Source organism: Myodes glareolus, chromosome X (genome assembly GCF_982192425.1).
Source record: "Myodes glareolus chromosome X, mMyoGla1.1, whole genome shotgun sequence".
Lineage (NCBI taxonomy): Eukaryota > Metazoa > Chordata > Mammalia > Rodentia > Cricetidae > Myodes > Myodes glareolus.
Genome location: NC_142053.1, coordinates 54,980,606 through 55,006,974, shown reverse-complemented (window position 1 = coordinate 55,006,974; position 26,369 = coordinate 54,980,606). Strand labels below are relative to the sequence as shown.

At 38.9% G+C, this 26,369-nt stretch overlaps 1 protein-coding gene across 2 annotated transcripts in view; it reads left to right on the top strand.

Moving 5' to 3' along the window:
• Positions 1-26,369, top strand: part of Cenpi (centromere protein I) — a 64,326-nt gene that overhangs the window by 14,870 nt on the left and 23,087 nt on the right. For both annotated transcript variants that reach the window (XM_085684759.2, XM_085684758.2), the window contains exons 7-18: positions 3,079-3,127; positions 3,412-3,458; positions 6,946-7,035; positions 7,801-7,929; positions 8,447-8,608; positions 8,840-8,960; positions 10,147-10,238; positions 11,683-11,800; positions 12,229-12,293; positions 16,027-16,121; positions 20,886-21,021; positions 23,329-23,453. In XM_085684759.2, coding sequence (XP_085540885.1) covers positions 3,079-3,127; positions 3,412-3,458; positions 6,946-7,035; positions 7,801-7,929; positions 8,447-8,608; positions 8,840-8,960; positions 10,147-10,238; positions 11,683-11,800; positions 12,229-12,293; positions 16,027-16,121; positions 20,886-21,021; positions 23,329-23,453 — 1,229 coding nt within the window. The remainder of the gene's footprint in view (positions 1-3,078; positions 3,128-3,411; positions 3,459-6,945; positions 7,036-7,800; positions 7,930-8,446; positions 8,609-8,839; positions 8,961-10,146; positions 10,239-11,682; positions 11,801-12,228; positions 12,294-16,026; positions 16,122-20,885; positions 21,022-23,328; positions 23,454-26,369) is intronic.

The following is a 26,369-nucleotide window of genomic DNA, read 5'->3' as shown; positions in this document are numbered from 1 at the left end:
CCAAAATCTAATTTTTTCTTCTTATAATTATACTTGGAGTCTATCTCAATCCATTTCTAAATGCCGAAAAAGCAGTATAGAATATGTTATACTTCAGATTATAGGGCAATGACTACTAATATACCAATATTTTTAAAGAATATCATTTAAAAAATTCATGTATGATTTGTCTGCGTGTGTGTGTGTGTGTGCACATGCATGCATGTGGGTGGCTGTGATTTATACGTGCAGATGTGGTTGTGCACTTACCACTGTGAGCATGCCAAGATCGGAGGTCTGGAGATTGGTTCTGTCCTTCCACCGTTAGGTCTAGGGATCAATCTCAGGCCATCAGGTTTGCACAGCCTGAGCTTTATCTGCTGGGCCTTTTTGCCAGCTCTGTTCCTTCTCTGTTTCCATTAAGTAGTTGACTTTTTCTTTTTTGAGACAGGGATCTCACTATGTAGCTCTGACTATCGTGGAACTCACTATGTAGGCCACCCTGGCCATGAACTCACAGAGATCTACCTGCCTCTGCCTCCCAGGTGCTAGGGTTAAAGTCATAAACCACCATACCTGGCTATAATTGACTTTTTCACTTTTGGTCATTGAGAGCAAATGTTGACAGACTTCACTTAAAGGCCCAGAAGTAAATGTTTTACATATGAGGGCCATACTATCTCAGTTACAACTAGTATAGTTTCAAACTAGCTGTGGACAAGACATAAGTGAATGGGAATGACATATCCATGCGTCTGTCCGTCCATCCGTCCGTCCATCCATCCATCCAAGCTAAGGTCTCGTGTATCTTCTATGCACTATGTAGCTGAAAAAGGTCTTAAATTTCTGATCCTCCTGTTTCTACTGCAAGAGTACTGGGATTACAGGTCTAGACCACCAAATCTGTATTTAAAACCAGGACTTTGTGCATGCTAGGCAAACTCCTTACCAAGTGAACTACATCTTCAGCAGATGAATACTAAAAATGAAGATTAGTCTCAATAATTTAGTAAAAATGTATTGAGTGGGTCCTATTTGCCAGACTGTAGACCAAGTTGTTACATAAATTATGGTCTACTTGGCAGGATTTATAACTCAGAGACGGAGCTTTTACTCAACATGTGCAGAGCCCTGAGCATATACATTGTATCTAACAATGGAAAATGAGGCATCACTGAAAATATTTTGAATAATAAACAACAGAATAAAATACTTTAAAGTGGGGAACCAGGATAAACATTTTTTAAATGTTTATGTATTTGTTTGTATCTGGTTGTCCATATGTGCACTGTGTGCACACAGGAGCCCAAGGAAGTTAGAGTGGGCATTGGATGCTGTGGGATTGGAGTGACAGATGATTGGGAGCTGCTTTGTGTGCTGGGAATCAAACTGGGGTCCTTTGGAAGAACAAATGTTCGGGGGGTGGGGAGAGTTGGAGGGAAATGGGAAGAAGGGAGGAGGTAGAAATTTTTAATAAATAAATAAATAAAAATTAAAATAAAAAAGAACCAGTTTTCTAACACACGCACAAGAAAAGAACAAATGTTCTTAGCCCCGAGGATAAACGTTTTAAGTTTGTATCTTAGTAAATATGAACTAGTATTGAAAGAAACACGTAATTTAAAAAATGTTTTTGAAAGTTTTTGTTATATATATTCATTGTACATGGTGCTGTATTACGTAAGGACATTTTCATACAAGTGTGTATTACATAGTGAGCATGTTCCCCCATACTTTCCTACCTTGCCTGTTTCTTACCCGCCCCCTCATTAATCAATTCACATTGTTCGCCTAGACATTTTGCTTCACTGTCAAGTCATATATATGTATATGATTTTATGTATCTGTAAAAATTTATGAACCACATATGAGAGCAATTGGAAGATTCATTTCTGAGACTAGCTTAATTCTCTCAGTGTGGTTATCTTTTAGTCCATTCCTTTTCCTGCAAGTAACATGATATCATTTTCCTTTATGACTAAACAGTCGACATTGTGTATAAATGCCACATTTTCTTTTTCTAAGGAATTTTTTTGTTAAAATTTTGTTCAAACTTGTCTGTATTGTTTTTATATTTTAAAACAAAAATATTGGGCTGGAGGGATGACTCAGCAGTTAAGAGTATTTGTTGCTCTTGTGGAGGAATTGGATTTAGTTCCCAACACCTACATGATGGCTCACAGCTATCTGTAACTCTAGTTTTAGAAGATTCAGCGCCCTCTTCTGGCCTCCGTGGGTGCCAGGTGGGTGTGTGGTGCACATCCATACACACAGCTAAGCAGTCTTACATGTTAAAAGTTAAATAAAAGGCAAAACAAATAATATTTTCACTCATCTTGTTGCCAGTTGAAGCTATTTTCTAAAAAATCATTGTCACATACAGGTTAAGCATGCCTAGTCTGAGAATTTGAAATTGAAAGCATTCAGCAATTTAAATCTGGCCTCCAGGATTTAAATTACTGCATGTATGTGCATGTACTTGTACACATGTGGGCATATACCTCACAAAGAGAAAAAGTAGAAAATTCCTTGCTTCATGCAACAAGCCATAGTTAAAATAGACACATTAAAGTCAATGTGTAAATTTCCCTTCAAGCTGTCCTGTATAGTGTGTATATAAATCACTGGTGAATTTTATGTTGAGTATCATCTTTTTTTTTAAAATTTTTTTCCCCCGTGACAAGGTTTCTCTGTGTAGCTTTGGAGCCTGTCCTGGAACTCATTCTGTAGACCAGGCTGGCCTCGAACTCACAGAGATCCGCCTGCCTCTGCTTCCCAAGTGCTGAGATTAAAGGTGTGTGCCACCACAACCCAGCTTGTTGGGTATCATCCTTTAGCTTTTTCATTAAATACATGGAAATATCTCAGGTTGTATAGTCACTTCTGGTGCCAAGGATTTTTGATAAAGAATGCTCAGCCTATTGTGTAATAAGAGAATGCTTTGTAAACCTATTGTTCAGTATAGCCCTAAAGTTGTTTTACTTAGGATATGATTGACATTTGAGGATGACATGGTGTTATTTTGTTCAAATAACATTGAATATATTTTGTTCAAATAATATTGTCATTTTCCTTGTTTTTTTTTATATATTTTAACAGTGCCCCCATGTGTGCCATTTGTTATATTTACTGACTAAGAAAGAGAATGGTGAGTGTTTTCATTGCTGTCATCTTACTTTCATTCATATCAGCATTTGTTTGGTCCTTTATAAGCAAGAGACTATTGGCATTAGTTAGGTGATAGCACTCATTTCCTAAAAATTGCTTTTTTAGTACTTTTATCTAAAGCATCTGCATAGTAGCTTAATTAAGGAGGTATTTATATTTTTAATGTGTTGTAAAAAGAAATTATATGAATTACATGGTGGTTAAGTATAACTGACTTCTTTTGCTGAAGCAAATGCTAAGAACCTCTTTTTTTCTGTTTTCTAGTCAAACCATTTCGCGTGAGAAAACTGCTTGATCTTCAGGTGAAAATGGTGAGTGCAGAAAATACCTTAGAGTATCCAGTTGCACTTGGAGCTAGTATTGAGCTAGGCTTTGGAGGGAGATACAAAGCCAAGTGAGCCTTAGCTTGAAAGAACTTACTTTCTGAGAACTCAGTCAACAAAATGGAAACTCACTATCAAAACTGAAGGTATAGATCAGTGGTGGAGTATTTGCCTAGCATACATGAAGTCTTGGTTCAATCTCTAGTACAATATGTTCATTTTTAACCAAAAGATAAGTTGTTAGTTATACAATAAGTCCTAAAGGTGTCTACAATAATAATTATTTTTTAAAACAATGATATATGTATATGTTACTCTGTGTGTATGTGTGTATGTGTTGCTATAGATTGAACCCACAACTTTACACATGCCAGGCAAGAGCACTACCACTGAGACAATCCCCAGACTCCAAAGTTAGGATGTGTATGTCTGTGCACATGTTTACAAGGGCATACATGTGTGTGTGAGTGTACAGGGAAGCCAGAGAACAGTCTTGGGTGTCATTCCTCAGGAGTTATCCATCACTTTATCTATCTATCTATCTATCTATCTATCTATCTATCTATCTATCTATCTATCTACTGTGTGTATGACTCTTTCTCACTCTGCGTGTGTATGTATGGATGTGCATGTGCCATGGTGTGCTTATGGACATCAGAGGACAAAGTTGGTTTTCTCCTTCCATCATTCAGATCTAAGGAAGTGAACTCATGTCATCAGGATTGGTCACAGTTGTGTTTACATGTTGAGCCATTGTATTAATCCCTGTCCATCTCTCACTAGTCTGCAGCTTGCCAGGTAGGCTAGGCAAGTGAATGACTGGCAAGTAAAGGCCAGGATCCACCTGTCTCTGCCTCTCTAACACTGGGATTACAAACATATACCACCACACATGACTTCTTAAAACTTGGGTTCTGGAAATGGAACTCAGGTCTTCATGCTTGCCAGGCATGTACTTTGTTGACAGCTGTTTGCTCAGTTCTGAAGTTAGTATGTTGGAAGACTTAACTTTGTTTGTGTCAAGCTTCTTGACTATTGTATACCACTAGAGAGGGCAGCTGTGAGGATGGAGTAGTCAGTCAGCAACAACAAGTATATGAAGTGGGTTACAGTGCATATTACAAGCTTCGTTGGCCTTCTTAATGAATTTTGCAGGGTTTATGATTATCAAGTGTTCCTGTTAAATTAACATCTCCTCTGCTCTGTTTTCTTGACTTTCATTCTTGGTCTTATCTCCTTGATATTTAATTCAAAGATGAGTATGCTTTATTTATTTACTTGTTTTCTTTTTTTTTTTTGAGACAGTTTTCTTTTCTGTTTTGAGATACTGTCTCACTATGTAGCCCTGGCAGTCCTAGAACTTGCTGTGTAGCCCATGCTGGCCTCAAACTCAGAGAGATTTGCCTTCCTCTGCTTCCCCTTCCAGAGTGCTTGAACTAAAGGCATGTGCCACCACACCCAGTTTACTTTTTAAATTTTATTTTATTTTTTAAATTAAAGAGAATCGAAGTATTAGTGCTATACATTGAGAACATGTGTAAGCTTAGCACCAGATTTTCCCCTAGTTGATCTCCAGAACTGAGCCTTTGCGTTTCCACTTTATTTTAATTTTTTAAAAGATTTATTTACTTATTTATTATATATGCAACATTCTGCCTCTATGTATGCCTGCACATCAGAAGAGGGTGCCAGATCTCATTACAGATGGCTGTGAGCCTCCATGTGGTTGCTGGGAATTGAATTCAGAACCTCTGGAAGAACAGCCAGTGCTCTTAACCACTAAGCCATCTCTCCAGCCCCCTTTTTTCATTTTTTAAAGATTTATTTGTTTTATATGTGTGGGTGTTTTGCCTGCATGTATATATGTGCATCACATGTGTACAGGGCTGCAATGGTCCAGAATAGGGTGTCAGAACTCATGGAAGTAGAGTGACAGATACTGTGAGCTGCCATGTGGGTACTGAGAATGGAACCTGGGTCCTTTGCAAGAGTATCAGGTGATTTTAACAGTGTCTTAGTTAGGGTTTCTATTGCTATAGCTAAAAGCACCTTGGGGAGGAAAGGTTTATTTCATCTTGCTCAGCCTATTTTATTTTTTAAAAAATTACATATTTTCTTTTTATTTATTTATTTTTAAGAAGAAAACAGTCTTTTTTATTTTACATACCAATCTCATTCCCACTCCCTCCCCTCATCCTCTTCTCTCTACCTAACCCTCCCCACCCCACTCACTATCTGCTCCTCAGAGAGGGTAAGGCACATTGCTTTGGGGAAGGTCTGCGGCCCTCCACTATATCTGGGCTGATGAAGGTCTCCATCCAAAGAGAATGGGCTCCACAAAAGCCAGTATAAGCAGTAGGGATAAATCCTGGTGCCACTGTCAGTGGTCCCTCAGTCTGCCCCAGCCATGCAACTGTCACCTACATTCAGAAGGTCTAGTTTGGACCTATGCTGGTTCCTTCCCTGTATGAGCTCCCATTAGCTCAGGTAAACTGTTTCAGTGGATTTATATATCATGGTCTTGACCTCTTTGCTTATATTCTCACTCCTCCCACTCTTTAACTGAACTTTGAGAGCTTAGTTCAGTGCTCCGATGCGGGTCTCTGCCTCTGTCCAAGGGTGGCCCCACTTACAGTCCTCGAATATCAGTCATCAATCAAGAAAATGCCCTCCAGATTGGCCTACAGGACAATCCTATGGAGGCATTTTCTCAGTAAATATTCTTTCTTTCCAAATGACCCTCCCTTGTATCATGCTAACATAAAAACTAGCCAGCACAGACAGTTTCTCACTTTTAGCTCTTGCTGGCCTGGCACTGTCTACATAGATGAGACTGGTTCTGAGCTCATATAGAGGTCCATTTCTTTGTACTTCTGCTTTCTGGTTGTTGGGATTGGAGGTATGTGCCACCACATCCAGATTGAAGTAATGAGGAGCAGGCTATGTTCCCGGCTCCTGGCCTCCCAGCTAGCTTAACCCCCAAAATAACCACACGGAGATTGTATTAATTAAATCACTGCCTGGCCCATTATATCTAGCCTCTTCTTGGCTAACTCTCACATCTTGATTCAACCCATTTCTAATAATCTGTATGTCACCACGAGGTCATGGTTTACCAGGAAAGATTCAGCATGTCTGACCTGGCAGCTTCATGATGGGCAGCTCTCTCTGACTCTGCTCTTCTTCCCAGCATCCAGTTCTGTCTTCCCCGCCTACCTAAGTTTCTGCCCTATCAAAAGGCCAAGGCAGTTTTCTTTATTCAACCAATGAAAGCAACACAAATATAGAAGGACCTTCTACACCACAGATGGTTACTTATTTCTATATTTTCTATAGCTTCTTATTGTTCTGTTGGATTGTAAAATTAGAGTCTAAAAGTTTGGATTTAGCTTTTTATCGCTTTTTGTTTAGTATTAGCTCTTAATTTGTATTTGGCCACTGAATTGAAAGATGGAAAATTGTTACTTTATTTCAGGGCCTGCAGCCCCATCTCCAGGCTTTGTTGTCACTATATAAGACCTTCGCGCCTACTTTGATTTCTGTATCTTTGCCTATGAGGAAGAAGGTAAGGGATTACTGAGAGATAAATCCTACTGAGACTGAATACATTTTTATTTACTTTGTTTTGTTTGAGAAAGAGTTATATGTAGTGGCATTTCATTTGTATTTTAATAAACAAAACTTGCCTGAGGATCAGAGAGTAAAACAGCCCCAGTGGTTAGCTTTACAGACTAGGCCGTGGTAACACACACCTTTAATCCCAGTAGCCACACTAGTTGTTGCCATAGAAACCGGGCAGTGCATGCCTTTAATCCCAGTAGTGCGCTCCTTTAATCCCAGTCTCAGAGAAGACTATAAGACAGAAGGAGACAACTCACAGGTTCAGTCTCATTTTGAGATTCCTGGAGACAGGATCATCATTTTTGGACTGAGGTAGAGGTAAGAGCCAGTTTTTATTAATTGTGCTTCATTGGTATGGTTGCTCAGACTAACCTCAACTCATCTTCCTTCCTTGGCTTCCCAAATGCCAGGATTACACAACCCCTAGCAAAATTCATTATTTTTCCATAAAGTTAAATTAAAGATTTGGGTTAAAATCTTTCCCAACTCTTTTGGGATAAGTCATATTAGAGATTACCTTTTCATAGTGTTGATCCCTTTGATGCATATAATAGATTCCTGATTAGGAGAGGATAAAAGCATTAAATGGATTTATAAGAGTATAAGTATTTCACAGTTATTATACAACCAGTTAATACTTTGGTACTCTTTTTATGTTGCTCTTACTCATAAGTACCTAATCTTCTGTACTTTACACCTAAATCTGTAGATCTATTTTAATAATTCAAAGAATCTATGGACTTCAGCTCTGGTTGCTGTGAAGCTAAGAAACCAGCGAGCTTTTCCAGAACCTCCAAAGCTGACATTAGGTCCAACTAAGGGCTGTTCTCTAAAAAGAGTAAGTAATCTAAAGCAACAAAGGACTTGTAGTTTTGAAAATAGTAGCCATGCAGATGGTGATGATCATAGGTATTTTATTTATTTTATGTGCATTTGTGTGAGGGTATCAGATTCTCTGGAACTGAGTTATAGACAGGTTTGAGCTGCCATGTGGGTCATGAGAATTGAACCTGGGTCCTCTGAAAGGGCAGCCAGTGCTCTTAATCACTGAACTATCTCTCCAACCCTGATCATAGGTATTTAAATAGATGTTGATAATCTAGTATTCTATGTGAATCACATTCATACTCCCATTAAGTGAAAAAGCTTAACAACTGATTTTATTTATTTATTTTTGAGATTGTGGCTTTCTAAAATATAACCTCAGATGACCCAAAACTTACTATGTAGATTAGGCCTGGCCTCTGTGTCTGAGTACTGGGAAAAAAGTATACTACCACATCTGACTTGCTTTAATTTTTTTAGATTGTCTTTTTAGTGCACTGACAGATTATTGTATTATCTTTCTCCTTTAGAAATGGAGTTCTCCCTCCGTTATACCAGCACTCAATTCTGCTAACAAAGACTGTGGGGAAAAGACATTGAGTCTCTCTGATTATTTCAGCGGCAGTAGGTCATTTCCATTAGAAGAGCTTCAAAGCTTCCCTCACCTTTTACAGAACATTCATTGCTTAGAGGTATGTGATTGGAATAGGCACTGACTCCAATTTTCTGTGTGTTCTGGATAGCCTCTGTTTTTCAGTACTTGAGTTTGGACTCAGCCTCACACATGCTAGGGAAATCCTGTACACTGAACCTTATCTCAGGCACCATATCCTCTAGTGTTGTTGTATGTTTCCTATTTAATGTTTTACTTATTGTTGGGGCCTACATTTCATATACTTACTGTTGATTGTTCCATTTTTCAGCTGCCTTCTCAGATGAGTTCCGTGCTAAACAACTCTCTGCTGCTTCACTATATTAATTGTGTCAAAGATGAGTCAATCTTACTGAGGCTCTATTATTGGTTGAGTCAAGCATTGCAAGAAGGTAAGAGTTGATGGTGGAAACTACTGTTTAAATGAGAGTAGAAAAAGATAGTTTGTAAATACATTTCTTATTCTAGGACTGGAAAGGTGGCTCAGAAGTTAACAGCACTGGTTCCTCTTCCAGAGGTCCTGAGTTCAATTCCCAGCACCCACATGGTGACTCACAACCATCTGTAATGAGATCAGGTGCCCTCTTCTGGCCTGCAGGCATACATACTAAATAAATAAATAAATAAATCTTGAAGAAAAATAGATTTCTTAGTCTAGATTAGAAATTCTAGGCCAGAGATTATATGCTATAATCATCTGGTACAATATGTTGAACATGAACATGGTGTTGTCATTTTAAGACATTCAAAAGGAAGTGGTGTTAGATGAACACGGGTCATCAAAACTTACCAGATGACTGGTCTCAATCTCAGAGTTCTTTGTATTCCTGGGAGTGTGCAAGAACCATTAATAGTAAACCAACTCAGAGAAAATCAATTTATAAGACAGGATATCAGCTTATTATTTTATAATAGAAGTGATTCTTTCTGTTAACCAAAATACTCATGTGTGCCAAGTAGATTACCTCCTCTAATGACACATTGGTCATTAGAAAAATTTTTAATCATGGAATTAAAGGAAGTGACAGTGGGAAGTCTTTCATGCAGGCCATAGTAAAGACACTTTATTTATCCACAGTGACATTTTCCCTAGTAAGTTTGTTGACTATCAAGAGTACTTATTTCTTGGATATGTAATTCCTGACTATTCAAATCTTTGAAGTCAGTTTTAGTCACTATAAGATATTGCTCCTTTGACATAGAGTCTTTCTTTATGGGATATGTGATATAGTTAATTAGGTTTTCACTTGGTAAGTTCTCATCACTTGTAGCTTATACTCAACTCACCCTACCTATTTTCAGCTGTGCATTTATAGTCCTTTATGTTACTGTTACTTGAACTTAATTTTATTCATTATAAGTGAACTTTTCCAGTGTTTTTACTATAAACTTTCCCCTGTGTTATCATGTTTGCTGACTGTCACTTCCAAATCCCTGTTATAATCTACAATGTCACTTAGGATAGTCAAATCTTACAACGCTTTAATCTGTCATTTCTTTGTCACTTCAGAGTAGTGATATATTTTGTTTCATTTTTATTGCATAACCAGATGCCTATTTTTAATATTTCTACTCTAGAATGTATATGGTATAATATGAATAATTATGAACAAGAAAAAGAATTTGTAAACTTGCTGGACATTGTCATCAGGGTGCAGTGCTTCTTACAAGTAAGATTCCATTTGTTTTCTATAGATGCCATCATTCTTAAGATTTATTTGGATGCCCATTGTAGTATTTTCTTTAGTAGCAGACATTGTCAGTTTTGGAGCTAGGGTTTCATGTGTCACAGACATGGACTACCACACCTGGTTATTTGCAGTATCAGGAATCAAACTAAGGTCCTTGTGCATACGAGGCAAGCAGCCTACCGACTGAGTCATGCCCTAAGCCCTAGTACCTGCTGCCATTGATTTTTATTTTTACTTATTTATTTTCCTTATTCTTGGCTTTTTCAAAAGATACTATTTGCTCAATTTGAAATTCATAGAACAAAGTTGGATTGATGTTTATTTTTACACTATCATGTTTGAAGAAAGAGTAAGTTTAAAATTTTAAATTAGAGTGGAAAGTTCTATAATTTTAACAAAATAAATGATTTAATGCATTCAGTTAATCAAATTAGTTAGCAATATAAATCTTTTAGGGTTGTTTCTTGTGTTCTTTTTTGGGGAGGTTGGGGCTAGGGCTGGCAATCAAATCCAGAGCCTTGTGCACACTTAGATACCACTGATCCACATCCTCAGCCCATGACTTGTGTTCTTTTTAATTAGTTAATCCTTTGACAGGGCCTCATTAGCCCAGGCTGGCCATAAAATTAGTATGTAGCTGAAAATAACTCTGAACTCCTAATTAGACCTTCCTACGTCTACCCCTTGAATGCTGGGATTATGGGTGTGCGTGACCACACCCAGTTTAGGTGGTTCTGGAATTAGGCAAGCACTCAACTGAGCTCCAGCTCCAGCTCCAGCACATGACTTATGTGTTTCATACCTATAAATGTTTTGAAGTTTGAGATGTATCTTAACACCTTAATTATTTGTCCTAGGTATCTCTGAGTTGCAGCTGAAGCTAGAACTTGTGAATTGTCTCTGTCTAGTTGCTCCCACGCATCTGAAACAGCTATAGCACAAAATAGAGTGGTTGTTAGCATTTGTGATTTTTAGTTGGAGACAGGGTTTCTCTGTATAGTCCTTGGCTGACCTGGAACTTACTCTGTAGACCAGGTTGACCTTGAACTCAGAGAGATCCACCTGCCTCTGCCTCCTGAGTGCTGGGATTAAAGGCCACTGCCCAGCCAACAAATGGCTGTTTTAGGTTTTTGTTATTGTTTGTTTTTGCTTATTCAAGACAGGATTTCTCTGTGTAACAGCCTGGCTGTTTTAGAACTTGCTTTGTAGACCAGGCTGGCCTCAAACTCACGAGAAATATTTTTTGTTTGTTTGTTTTTGAGACAGGGTTTCTCTGTGTAGCCCTGCTGTCCTGGAACCAGGGTGGCCTTAAACTCAGAGATCTGCCTGTCTCTGCCTCCTGAATATTGGATTAAATGCATGTGTTGCCATTATCCAGCTAAGAGTATCTATGATTCTGTATGAGATTTTGCTTGTGTTTCAGGAGGGGTTTTACTCTTGTGAAGCATTCCTGTATAAGAGCCTGCCTCTCTGGGATGGCTTCTCCTGCCGGTCACAGTTCCTCCAGCTTCTGTCCTGGGTTCCATTCAGTAGCTTCTCTGGTGTGTATTATGAAAATGTACTAGTTATTTTTCTTTTGCTGTGATTAAACACCATGACTAAGGCAACTTAGAAAGAACTTATTTCAGCTTATAGCTCCAGAGGGTTAGAATCCATGACAGTAACTGAGCAAAGGCATGGAGGTGGGGCCAGGAATCTAAATTGCATCTTGAACCACAAGCACGAAGCAGGGTGGACTGGGAATGGTGCTTGGCTTTGAAACCTTAAAGCCCATCTCCAGTGATGTGCTTCCTTCAGCCAGGCCGAGATTCCTAGACCTACTTGAATAGTGCCACCAACTGGGGACCAAGTTTTGAAACGTCTGAGCTTACGGGGACATTCTCATTTCAACCACAAATTGAACTCATTTAATTCAATGTGATATAAATTAAAACTATTTTGTTGAATACTCTTATTTTTTGTTTCCTAGAGATGAAGCCACTTCTTTTTAACCATCTAGCACCTCTCTTCTTGACATCAACTATTTATTTCAAGGTAAAAATTCAAAAACAAAAAAACCTAAATAAATCTTACTTATACTGAAGAATAAACATACTTCTATTAACTGGTGTTAAATAAATCAAAACTGGAATTCTGGCAGTAATTTCCTTTCTTCTTCTCTTTTGAAATATTGTAACATTTAGTGTGTGTGTGTATGTTTGTGTGTGTGTGTGTGTGTGTGTGTTAGTGTTATTGTGTATACACCACAATGCATGTGCTTTACATGCATTTGGTGGTCAACTTGTGGTTTTCTCCACCATGTGAGTTCTGGGCCTAGAACTGAGGTCATCAGACTAGGCAGCAAGTTCCTTTACACCCATTGGGTCATTTTACCTGCCTACTTTTTCATTTCTCTTCTTCCTTCTTGCCTTCTTCCTTCTTTCCTTTCCTTCCCCTTTCCTTTTTCCTTTTTCTTTTTCCCTTCCCTTCCCTCCCTCTCTTCCTTCTCCCTCCCCTCCTTCCCTCTTCTTTTCTCTTCCCTTCCTTTCCTTTTCTCTTTTTCTTTTTTCTTTTCTTATGTAACCCGGTCTGGGTCAAACCCAATAAACCTTCTGTGTAGATGTAGATGTCCTTGAACTTCTACTCCTCATGTCCCTACCTCCTGAGTGTTGGAATTACACTCATGCACCCTCCTATCCAGTTTCTGTGATGATGAAGTTCAAACCCAGGCTTTCATACATGCTAGGCAAGCACTCTACCAACTGAAATCACCTCTAGTCCTCCAGCAACAATTTCCTTCCTCCTTCCCTCCCTCCCTCCCCGCTCTTTCTTTGGATAGTAGGGTTTGCTAGTTATTGTAGCCTATGCCTACCTGGAATTTGTTATATAGACAAGGCTACACAGCAGTTCTCCTGGCCCTTGCTTCCCCAGTGTTGACAGTACAGATGTGTTTTACCACACCTAACCTCCGCATTCATTTTGTAACTGCACTGTATTATGGAACAGAAAGTTCAAGTGCATAGAACTTTCTGTTTTGAAAGCTTCATCACACCTTTTTCCTGAATTGTTACCCTAGTAAGCAGCAAATGAGATCATGAAAAGCGTGTCAAAGGCATATTAACTTGAATGTAAAAACAAACTAAATAGGAAATACTTAGGAATACTTGAAGTACCATTATACTTTTGTGTGTGGATTGAATGCATTTTTATTAACTCTGAACCACTAACAACGCATTAGTATCACATTAAAGAAATAAAAATCCGAGGCTGGAGAGATGGCTCAGCCGTTAAGAGCACTGGCTGCTCTTCCAGAGGTCCTGAGTTCAATTCCCAGCAACCACATGATGGCTCACAACCACTTATAATGAGATCTGGTGCCCTCTTCTGGCCTACAGGCAGGATACTGTATAAATAAATAAAGAAATTCTTCCCCTTGGGTCATTTAACCAAGAGCAAGAATATGATACTTTGCTGAAATCTTTAACAGAGTTTTATAGGGTTTAATCCACTGGTTCCAACTGACCCAGACAACAAACAGAACTTCAAATGTCATTTAATCTCTAAGTGTTGTGTTCAATGTTTCTGGTGGATAGTCACTTTAGAAGGTTACTTTCATTCTCTGTATTTTCTGCTTTCGGCAAAAAAGCAAAACAAAAACAACCACATGCATTTTTCTGGGTTGAGGACATGGAAAAGTACATAACTTAAGGTTACATATGCACTAGCTTAGGTTGTAAAATCAGATGACACAGGAAGTTCAAGGCAAGTAAGGGTGATTGTTACGTTGTTCTCATAAAGGCAGGATAGACAAACAGGCTGGATACGCAGTAGGCTAGCAGGTCCTTAAGTTTTTTTGTTTGTTTGTTTGTGTTTTTTTTTTCGACACAGGGTTTTTCTGTGGCTTTGGAGCCTGTCCTGGAACTAGCTCTTGTAGACCAGGCTGGCCTCGAACTCACAGAGATCCGCCTGCCTCTGCCTCCCGGGGGGCTGGGATTAAAGGCATGCACCACCACCACCCGGCTCAGGTCCTTAAGTTTTAAGTGACCTTAATGTGTGTTATTAACTCAGACTGTGAGGTCCAGCCAAAGTTCCAGTCTCTAAGAATGTAAGGGTGGTTTTATCGTAATGCTTTGCCAGACATTTGACCATAGTGCTTGTTTATTTCATACATATACTAATTACCCTTTCTGTTTTTGAGGCTTTCTGGGATGTGGGGATGTGAAGTAGAGACCGGGTCTAACTACGTAGCCTAGGTTTCCCTGGAACTCAGAATGATCTTTCACCTGCATCTGTCCTCTTGCCTCTGCTTTCCAGGCTCTAGGATTAGAGCCGTGAGCCAGGATGCTCTGCTCTAACTCTTCATCACACCGTGCGAGTGCAGTAGCAACCAAAGCCAACCGAACACCTTAAGCCGCTTTCCCATTGAATTGGAGAACAGTGACAATAGACTATTTCTCCTACAAATGTTTGACACCTGAAATGACACACTGCTGGCCACATTTATAGGAAAAATAGGTTGTTCTGGTCCGTGTGTCTCATAATTTGTTGCATATCACTTTATTGCCTATCACATTAACTTGAATTCGCTCATTTTATTTCGCTTGGAACTTTCCACTGTATAACCACTGTCATTCAAATGAAAATCCCAGTTATCCTAGCTAATAAATTTTCAGAGACTATTTTGAAAAAAATATTGCAATTCTCTCCTAATCTTCTAGTTGAGTTTTTAATTTCTTCACTCATCCCACCAATCTAAAGAGCTATTTAGTTAGCTTTGAACCATAGGCACTTGCCATTTTGTAGGTCAGGGTGGTTGATAATTAGCAGTTGTTCATGATTTAACATTCGTTTCTCCGTACTATTTATGTATGACATTAGAGGATGGGGATAAGGAGGGAGAAAAAGAAAAGGCAACCGAAAATGAATCAAGAGTAGAGAACAGTATTTAACTTTCAGGCTCAAAACGAGACTCAGTGAAGATAAAGAATTCTGAATGAGGCCCTGGGAAGGCAGGATTAAGTCTGAGAACATAAAGATTAGAAATGTTTCCAGAGTTACAGGAGACTCATTTTTAAAACTATCAGAAAGTATCTGGTACTCAAAGACCACAAAGTAAAAGCGGTAGAGAAGTCTTGTAACAACTTCAAATGATCTCTGAGGGGACAATAAGGATGATTTTGTTTCTGAGATAGAGTCTTACGCAGCCCAAAGTTGACATCAAACTTGTTATGCAGATAACACTGGTTTTGAACTCCTTTATCTTCCTAACTCTACCTCCTAAGTGCTGGAATTGTAGATCTGTGCTACCATGCATGACCAAGGGTGATGCTTTTCCTTTTCTTTTTTTTCTTTCTTTCTTTTTGCTTTTTCAAGACAGGGTTTCTTGAACCTGTCCTAAACTCTCTCTGTAGACCAGACTGGCCTTGAACTCACAGAGATTCACCTGCTTCTGCCTCCAGAGTGCTGGGGTTAAAGGTGTGTGCCACCACTGCCTGGCCAAGTGGTGATGGTTTATTTGATGATGTAATATGTGTTATAAAGGAATGTGATTTAGAGAACACAGTTCCTGGGCTAAAGTGGAAATCTTGTTGAGGTATGTTTCTCCTAGACAAAAGTGCTAGCATAAATTTGTGCTTGTATTCATCGGTCCTTTGTAGGTGGAACATGTGGGAATAGCAACTATCTGACTTCTAAGTGGGTATGGCCATCCGAGGTCCCTTTCATTTCTAGCCTCTGCTAGGTCTAAATACTGTTTGCTTTGGATGATTTTGTTTTGTTTCCCCACCAGTGTAGTCTTCTTCAAAGCCTGAAAGAACTACTGCAGAACTGGCTGTTGTGGCTTTCGATGGATGCCCACGTGCAACCGCTGACAAGCAGTCCTCTGTGAGTTATTCTGTGATCGTCACAGAGATCTATATAAAACTGTGCATATAGAATCTAATAGTATGGCGTGAGACTTACTTATTTCATGTAAATAATTAGTAGAACTTTTAGTTACTCTTCACATTTCATTCCCACAATCCTGAAAGAAAAGTAAAATTTCCAAAGCAACCCTTTTGACTGACTTGGCACTAGGTAATATAGCAATAAAGGCTGGAAAGCCAAAATTGCAATATAGCTTTGACTTCCATTTACTTTAATTTACTTTATATAATGCAGTTTTATATGTTGAGCCAATTTTAATGATGGGTTTTGTTCATGAGGTATATTTTGTGTACATACAATAATTTATTTTGGCTTTGGAGTTAAAAATGAACAAGGAATGCTTGCTCTTAAGACTGCAGCCCTAAATGCCACCACCTCCATTTAGAGCGAGCCTTCCTACAGCTCATCTAGATAATCTCTCACAGATATGTCTAGAGGTTTGTTTCTGTGCTGATTTTAAATCCTGTCAGTTAAGAATCAAGACTAACCACTGCACCTAGGTATCCATCATCCAGTTACAACAGTTAGCAACTCAATTTAGCGACTTTTCTTTAAGAACGTTTGTTTTTTTTAATAAGTGTATGGATGTGGGTGTGTATATGTGAGTGCAGGTACTCTTGGAGGCCCGAGGTTTGGACTCCCTGGAGCTAAAGTTTACTGATGATTGGGAACCATCCACTGGGAACCAAACTTAGGATCCCTGGAAGAGCAGTGTTTTCTTAACTGCTGAATGATCTCTTTAGCCCCAAACTGCCTTTCACTATTTACTTTTCTCCTTAGACTATTCTTTAGAGAAACCCAGATACTGTCTCACTTGTTAAAGTGGTGCTGTTACGATACCAAAATCAAGAGTTTTTAAAATGTCGTTCTATTATTAATCCATGTGTTTATGTATGTACATGCATGCCAACAGTGTGTGGGAAGGTTAGAAGGCGATGCTGTGGAGTTGTTTTGCTCCTTCCACTGTCTATGGGTTCTGAACATTGAATTCAGGTTGTCAGGCATATATGACAAATGCTTTACCCTCTTAGCCACCTCTCCAGCCCAACACATATCATTTTCATTTTCTTTTTTCATACAGGGTCTCATATATCCCAAGTGGCCCTCAAACATATTGTGCAGATGAGACTGGCTTTGAACTACTGATCCTCCTTCAAGTGCTTTCCAAGTGCTAGGCCTGTAGGAGTAGAGCACTGTATTCAGTTTGGGTGGTGCTTGGAATCACTTCCAGTGAGTGTGTTGGGGGAGCATTGTACCAACCGAGCTACATACCCAGCTCTCACACACAGCTGTTAATTGCAAACTGAACCAATGTCCAAACATTGAGCTCAGGTTTGTTTTCCTTTTTATCCTTAGAGTTTGGGTGGGAGAATGGAGAGTTAGAAATAGGATAGCCTGGAAAAATTGTGTTTAAATTCCTCCCATTCATTATAGTGTTTCTCCATATGTTTATGACCACTTTTAAAAGCAAATGAAACATGGAGCATTAGTGGGTAGTGAAGATATCTTTTTAAAAAAGATAGCATCTTACTGTTCATGCTTTGACTGGCCTGGTTCACGCTTTGTAGATGAGGCTGGCCTCAAACTCACAGAGCTCTGCTTGCCTCTGCCTCCTAAGTGCTGGAATTAAAGATGTGTGCCACCATGCTCAGCTAGTGAAGAAATATTATAAAGGTCTAATTCTCAGTAAAGTGTATGGTAGTGTCAATACCACTTGGGAACTTCTCAAATATTAAAATTGTTAGACCCTGCTCTGATTTACTGAGTTAAGCCCTACAGGTGAATCAGTAATTTGTTTTACCACTCCCACAATTCTAGTCAAGCTTTAATTTATGAACCACCATTATAAAGAAATACTACCAGAACAGTGTTTATGCTTGTATAACCGTTGGTCAGCTTGCAGTGTATCTCAGACACCCCTGAAATAAGTATCTTACAGTTTCTGTAAGTCTTTCCACAAGTCCTCCTTTTTCTTGTTCTTTTGTGTGATGCTGGGAATGAAACTCATGCCTCATACATGCTAAGCATTGCTTTACCACTGAGCTAAATTCTTAGCCCAGATTTTTCATAATTGTGTCATAAATTTAGGGAGACCATCTGAAAAGGAACAGTGCTTTTAAAGCAGATAAATGGGCATGTGTCTAGATAGCCTTGTCATAATATTCGGAATTGAATATTATTGCCTGTGTGCCAGTCGCTTAGCAGATGCTTGACTAGAGGCCTTACTACCTGAGTCCAATTGCAAGATCCCACAGTGTAGCAGGTGAGAATAGACTTCTGAGAGTTATCTTGTGACCTCACATGTGCATTGTGACCTGTACGCCTGTGCACGTGTACACACATGATAATTAATAAAACAAACACAACAAAGGTTCAGTATAGCTTATAAGTTTTCAGTAATTCATTTTGGAAATTAGTATAATGTTTTATTTCTATTATATGACCAATTGCCATGTAAGCTACCAGAAGAGAGTAAATTGTAGTGATAGATCCTAAGAAGAAAAGGGTAGAAGACCATCCCACTATCATTTTCCAGGGGCATTTCTGGCTGCAGCGATGGTTATCAAGAAGGTGCTGTTGTCATTTAACAGGTGGCATCTGGGAGTGCTGAACATACTGCAGGGGTTGGGGTAGGAGTGTAAGGCTGTTCTGAAGCATGGATTGTTTTCTTTAGAATGACAGTGATTTCTAAAGAAGTCTCTTCTGGGACTGAGGATGTAGCTCAGTGGCAGTGCGCTTGCCTAGCATGCAGTGGGGCTTGGGTTGTGTATCCAGTACTGCCTTAAAAAGAAAAGGTTTCTGGGAGCAGTCATTGTTTGCCATCATTTGTGACACATTTGGGAAGTCCTGCCAAAACTCAAGTATGCTATGTCAGTTTGCAAGTAAACAGGTTATTGTCTGCTTTGTTAAATGATTGCTAATACTTCCATGCTTCTGTCATTGAAAGCATCATGGTAGTGAGTGTGCGAGAGTCAGCATCTTCTAAACTCTGAGACTATATGTTATCCCAGATTGTGTATTATTATACATTATGCTTTTTTCAAGGCTAGTCTGGTCTATGTAGTAGTGAGTTCCAGGACAGCCAGAGCTACATAGTGAAGCCCTATCTGAAAAAAAAAAAAATTAAAGACCTAGAGTGATCACTGTGCTTTTAGATTTATTTTTAGCTGTAATTCTTTTGTTATACATTAATCTCAACTGCAGTTTTCCTTCCCTCTACTCCTCCGTCCCTTGCCCTATGTCCGCTTTCCCCCAGATCAACAACTCCTTTGTTTCCCTTAAAAAAAAAAAAGGAGCAGGCATCCTAGGGATAGCCACTGAACATGCATAACAAGATACATTTCGACTGGGCACAAAGCCCCTCATATCACAGCTGGATATGGCAACCCAGTTGGAAGAATAGGGTTCCAAGCACACGCAAAAGTGTCAGAGATACCTCCCACTCCCATTGTTGGGAGTCTACAAGAACATCAAGCTACACAACCATAACATATCTGCAGAGGACCTAGCTCAGACCCATACATACTCCATGTTTGTTGCTTCAGTCTCTGGGAGCCTCTATGAGCCCTGCTCAGTTAACTCTGTGGGCCCTGTTCTAGTGGTGTCCTCGGGCCCTGTGGCTCCTACAATCCTTCCTCTCCCTCTTCTCTGGGGTTCCTTTCTCCACCTCATGTTTGACTGTGGGTCTATGCATCTGCTCCTGTTGGTTGCTGGATTACACTCCTCTGATGACAATTGGGCTAGGCACTGATTTATAAGTATAGTGGAATATCATTAGGAATCATTTCATTGCATTTTGTTGCAGTCATGTTTGGTTCTATCCTGGGTCTCTGGGCTGTCCAGCCTCTGGTCCCTGGCCATCTAGGCAGTGTCAGGCATGTGCTCTCTCTTGTGGCATGGGCTCAAGTTGGTCCAGTCATGGCTTGGTCACTCCCACAAGCTCTAAACCAGCTTTACTGCAGCATATTTTGCAGGCAGGACAGATTGTAGGTTGAAGGCTTTGTGGCTAGTTTGGTCCCACTGTTAGGAGCCTTGCGTGTTTATAGCAGAAGGCCGGTTCAGGCTTGCTATCCCCCATTACTAGGAGGCTTCACTAGGGTGTTCCCACTTCATTGGGTTTCTACATCTACCCGGAATGCTCCCCAGCTCTAGTTGTCTTTTCCAGTACTCTCTCCCTCCTCTCCAGGTCCCTCCTGTACCCATCCCTATCTACCCCCAGTCCACCCACAAAATCTGTTCTATTTCCCCTTCTCAGATCCCTGTGTCCCCCTTGAGCCCTCCTTGTTGCTTAACCTCTTTAGGTCTGTTGATTAGCGTGGTTATCCTTTATTTTACAGCTAATATCCACCTATGATGAGAATATACCCTGTTTGTCTTTCTGGGTCTGGGTTACCTCACTCAGGATGATCTTTCTTGTTCATCCATTTGCCTTTGAATTTCCTCATGCCATTGTTTTTAACAGCTGAGTAATACTCTATTGTGTATTAATTTCTTTATCCATTCTTTAGTTGAGAGGCATCTGGGTTGGTGGATTAACCACAATACTATGGTTGATAACTGTGCTTTTTTTAAAAAAAAAAAAAAAGAAATCGAATTATACATTAGAGAACTGATAGTTTTTTTAATTCCCTATCTATCTATTGCTTTATATTGCTTACCTTTAGCTTGGAAACTGAACACTTTTTCTGGTGTGTATCTGATTATAATAATTTCTTATTACAGAGAGACAACTTTGGGTGAAACCATGACCTCTCTGGTTCAGTTGATTGAGTATGTGGGCTGGCTGTCCCTGACGGCATTGCGCTTGGAGAGCAACAATACATTGCTGTTGCACTTTATTTTGGACTTCTTTGAGAAGGTAGTATACAAATCACAGTTATGATAGGTAGTAACTTTATTGGCCTATAATTTAAATTTCAGATATAATCATGAAGGTAAGTTATGATCTTACTATGTAGTTAAAATAACCATGTTTTGAAATTAATACTTTATTTTTATCTGAGTGACTTTAATAGAGCAAGTGTAGTTTTACAAGAGTAACTGACTTTCATATGTTTACTGAGGTTTCTGTCTCACCCGGTCCTAGTCCTGCCCAGTTCCTGCAGTCATTAAGTCCCAGAGAAATCACACAGAAGTCTACATTAATTATAAACTGATTGGCCCAGTAGCTCAGGCTTATTAATTAATTCTTATAACTTATATCAGCCCATAATTCTTGTCTGTGTTAGCCACATGGCTTGGTACCTTTTTCACTGAGGCAGTCACATCTTATGTTTTCTGTCTGGGTATCAGCTGCAGACTGCGCTTCCCTCTTCCCAGCATTCTTGTTGCCCTGCCTCTACTTCCTGCCTGGTTACCCCACCTGTATTTTCTGCCTGGCTACTGGCCAATCAGCATTTTATTAAAATACAAATGGCAGGGTACAGACCATTGTCTCACAGCATTCATAGAACAATTGTAGAAAAATATCTGGTTGGTTTTTAGTTCAGATACTATTTTATAATACATTGATTGACCTATTAAAAAGCTGGTCCTAGGCAGAAGTCTGTATCTAGAGTCATTTTTTTTTTATTGTTTATCTCTATCCCCTGGCAGAACAAAAGAAAATGTTACATTGCCTTTTCAGATCTGTACTCCTGACATTTCACATTCTTCATTTTTTCCCTGGTACCTAATACTTTTATAATTCTAGTCGTTTACTGTTTTATAGGATTTAACATGGGTAAATCTGTAACCACCACAAAGCACCCATTATAATCTTCCTTTTCCCAGTTTTCTCTATTCATTCTCCAACGCCTAGTTAGTTTTGTTTGTTTGTTTTGAGGCAGGTCTCATGTAGCCCAGGGTGGCCATAAATTTGATGTATAGCCAAGTGTCTTAGGATTTCTATTGCTTTGATAAAACACCATGATTAAACCAACTTGGGGAGCAAGTGATTTATTTCAATTTGCCTTTCCCAGTCACGGTCTATCATGAAGGGAATTCAGGACAGGAACCTGGAGGCAGGAGCTGATACAAAGATCATGAAGGATCACTACTTACTGGCTTGCTCCTCATGACTTGCTCAGCCTGCTTTTTTATGCCATGCAGGATCACCAGCCCAGAAGGAGCACCATTCACAGTGAGCTGGGCCCTCCCACATCAATCAAGAACATGCCCCACAGGGTTCCCCATAGTCCAGTCTGAAGGAGCCCTTTTCTCAGTTAGGCTTCTTCCCTCTTCCAAATGACTCTAGCTTCTATCAGGTTGACAGAAAACTAGCCAGCACATTGAGGATCCTCCAATCCTCTCCTGGAGTTCTGGGATTAAAGACTTAAATCATCACTCCTAGTTTATATTGGTGCTGGATATTGAAACCAGAGCGTTGTTTATACTAGACAAACATTCTGCCTTCTGGTACTAATCTCTGGTCTATGTTACGTATTTGTTTAAAAGAATGTGCCCCTTTGTTTTCCAGGTTGCCAGTTAACTGATTATGATAAATGAATATTTCAGAAATTTAAGGAGATAAAAATGTTCCCTTGCTGTAACATGTTTTTCAAGTTCTAAGATGAAATGAAAAAAAAATTTAAAGATTTAATTACTTTTATTTGTATGAGTGCTTTGCCTGCATCTATGTCTGTGTACCACATGCATACTTGGTGCCACAGAGGACAGAAGAGGGCATTGGATTGACTGGAGTACAGATGCTTGTAAGCCACCATATGGGTGCTGGCTCTTCTGGAAGAACAGACAGTGCTCTTAGCTCCTGAGCCATCTCCCCAGCCCCAAGATGATGATCATAGTAATAATAATAATTTATATAATAATTATATAAATAATTATTATTTTGAGATAGGATCTTACTGTGTGTCCTTGACTGGCCTTAAATTCATAGAGAATTAACTACCTCTGCATCCTGAGTGCTGGGATTAAAGACATACATCGCCTGGCCTAGCTAAATATTTTAATAATGATCTTATAGAAATAATTTTCTGAGTTAAGGTTGATGTTTGATGAGTTGTGTTTTAAACAAACTTATAGCTATCCTTTTAATTTAGAAATTAGTCAGGTTCAAATGTAATGATATATTATTGCTTATCTTATATTAATGATTCTTTGATTAAACTTCATTGATGTACAGAAAATAATATATATATATCAATATTAACATTCTTTCCAAAAGGTGTGTGACATATATGTAAATTATGACCTTCCATTATTGGTGTTGTTTCCTCCTGTGATCTTCCATTCTGCACTCCTAAGCCTGGATGCCAGTATCTTGAACCAGCTTTGTTACATTATGTACAGGTACAAGTCCCACTCTCCTTTTAAATCATTTGATGAATTACTACATCATAATTCTATCTTCATCATTTAACTATAATAAAATTAAAATTCCTATCAATTTTCTTCCAGGGTCTATGGAAATAGGAAACTTGGTTTTGGGGAATATGTTCTTTTAATATGAAGCTCTAATAGTTATGTTGGTATTTTTTTGATATTTATTGAGCTCTATATTTTTCTCTGCTTCCCTCCCTGCCTCTCCCTGCCCCCCTTTAGCCCTCCCCCAAGGTCCCTATGCTCCCAATTTACTCATGAGATCTTGTCTTTTTCTACTTTCTACTTCCCATGTAAATTAGATCTATGTTAATCTCACTTAGGGTCCTCCTTGTTGTCTAAGTTCTCTGGGACTGTGATTTGTAGGCTGACTTTCTTTGCTTTATATTTAAAAACCACCTATGAGTGAGTACATGTGATAATTGTCTTTCTGTGTCTGGGTTACCTCACTCAAAATGATGTTTTCTAGCTCCATCCATTTTCCTGCAAAATTCAAGGTGTTGTTATTTTTTTCTGCTGTATAGTACTCCATTGTGTAAATGTACCACATTTTCCTTATCCATTCTTTGATCAGGGGGCATTTAGGTTGTTTTCAGGTTCTGGCTATTACAAACAAAGCTACTATGAACATAGTTGTGCACATGTCCTTGTGACATGATTGAGCATCCTTTGGATATATACCCCAAAGTGGTATTACTGGGTCTTGAGGGAGGTTGTTTCCTAATTTTCTGAGAAATTGCCACATTGACATCCAAAGGGGCTGTACCAGCTTGCATTCCCACCAGGAATGCAGAAGTGTTCCCTTTACCCCACAACCTCTCCAGAATAAGTTGTCATCAGTGTTTTTATCTTGGCCATTATTGCAGGTGTAAGATGGAATCTCAGAGTTGTTTTGATTTGTATTTCTCTGATGACTCAGGATGTTGAACATTTCTTTAAGTGTCTTTCAACCATTTTAGATTCCTCTGTTGAGAGTTCTCTGTTTAGGTCTGTACTCCATTTTTTTTTATTGGATTATGTTCTTTTGGTATCCAATTTCTTGAGTTTTTTGTGTATTTTGCAGATCAGACCTCTGTCTGATGTGGGGTTGGTGAAGATCTTTTCCTGTTCTGTAGGCTGTCATTTTGTCTTGTTGACCGTGTCCTTTGCTTTACAGATGCTTTTCAGTTTTTGTTAATTGTTTCTCTTCAATATCTGTGCTGCTGAGGTTATATTTAGGAAGTGGTTCCCTGTGTCAATGCATTCAAGTATACTTCCCACTTTCTCTTTTATGAGGTTGAGTGTGGCTGACTTTATGTTGAGGTCTTTGATCCATTTGGACTTGAGTTTTGTGCATGGTGATAGATATGGGTCTATATTCTTTTTTTTTTTTTTTTGGTTTTTCGAGATAGTTTTTTTCTGTAGTTTTGAAGCCTGCCCTGGAACTAGCTCTTGTAGACCAGGCTGGCCTCAAACTCACAGAGATCCGCCTGCCTCTGCCTCCTGAGTGTTGGGATTAAAGGCTTGCACCACTGCAGCCCGACTATTTTCATTCTTCTTCGAGTTGATATCTAGTTATGCCAGCACTACTTGTTAAATATGCCTTCTTTTTTTCCATTTGATATTTTTTTTCTTCCTTGTCAAAAATCGGGTGTTTGAAGATGTGTAGATTGATATCCAGGTCTTCTGTTTGGTTCCTTTGGTCCTCCTGTCCTTATGCCAATACGAGGCTGTTTTCAGTACTGTAGCTCTGTAGTAGAGTTTGAAGTCAGGGATTGTGATGCCTCCAGAAGTTCTTTTATTGTACAGGATTGTTTGGCTATACTGAGTTTTTTGCTTTTCCATATGAAGTTGAGTACCATTCTTTCCATGTCTTTGAAGAATTTTGCTGGGATTTTGCTGGGCACTGCATTGAATCTGTAGATTACTTTTGGTAGGATTGTCATTTTTACTATTTTAATTCTACGTACCCAAGAGCATGGAAGTTCTTTCTACTTTCTGGTGTTTTCTTCAATTTCTTTCTTCAAAGATTTAAAGTTCTTGTTATACAAGTCTTCCACTTCTTTGTTTATAGTTGCTCCTAGATATTTTATGCTATTTCTGGCTATTGTAAAGGGTGATGTTTCTCTGATTTCTTTCTTGGTCCATTTGTCATCTGTGTAAAGGAGGGCTACTGATTTTTTTGAGTTAATCTTGTATCCTGCTACATTACTGAAAGTGTTTATGAGTTGTAAAAGTTCCTTGGTAGAATTTTCTCGGGTCGCTTATATAAATTGTCATATCATCAGCAAATAGTGAGAGTTTGATTTCTTTTTTTCCAATTTGCATCCCCTTGATTTCCATTTCTCATCTTTTTGCTCTAGCTAGGACCTCAAGAACTCTATTGAATAGATATGGAGAGACAACCTTGTCTTGTTCCTGATTTCAGTGGGATCACTGTGAATTTCTCTCCATTTAGTTTGATGTTGGCTATTGGCTTGCTGTATATTGCCTTAATTATGTTTAGGTATGTTTCTTGTATCCCTGCTCTCCAAGACGTTTATCATGAAGGGATGATGTATTTTGTTGAAGCTTTTTCAGCATCTAATGAGATGATCATGTGGTTTTTATTTTTCAGTTTTTTTATATGGTGGATTATGTTAACAGATTTTCATATGTTGAATCATTCCTCCATCTCTGGGATGAAGCAAACTTGATTATGTTGGATGATGGTTCTCATATATTCTTGGATTTGATTTGCCAGTATTTTATTTAGTATTTTTGCATCAATGTTCATGAGTGAGATTGGTCTGTAATTCTCTTTCTTAATAATGTCTTTGTGTGGTTTGGGTATCAGGGTAATTGTAGCCTCATAAAAAGAGTTTGGCAATGTTCCTTCTGTTTCTATTGTGTGGAACAATTTGAGGA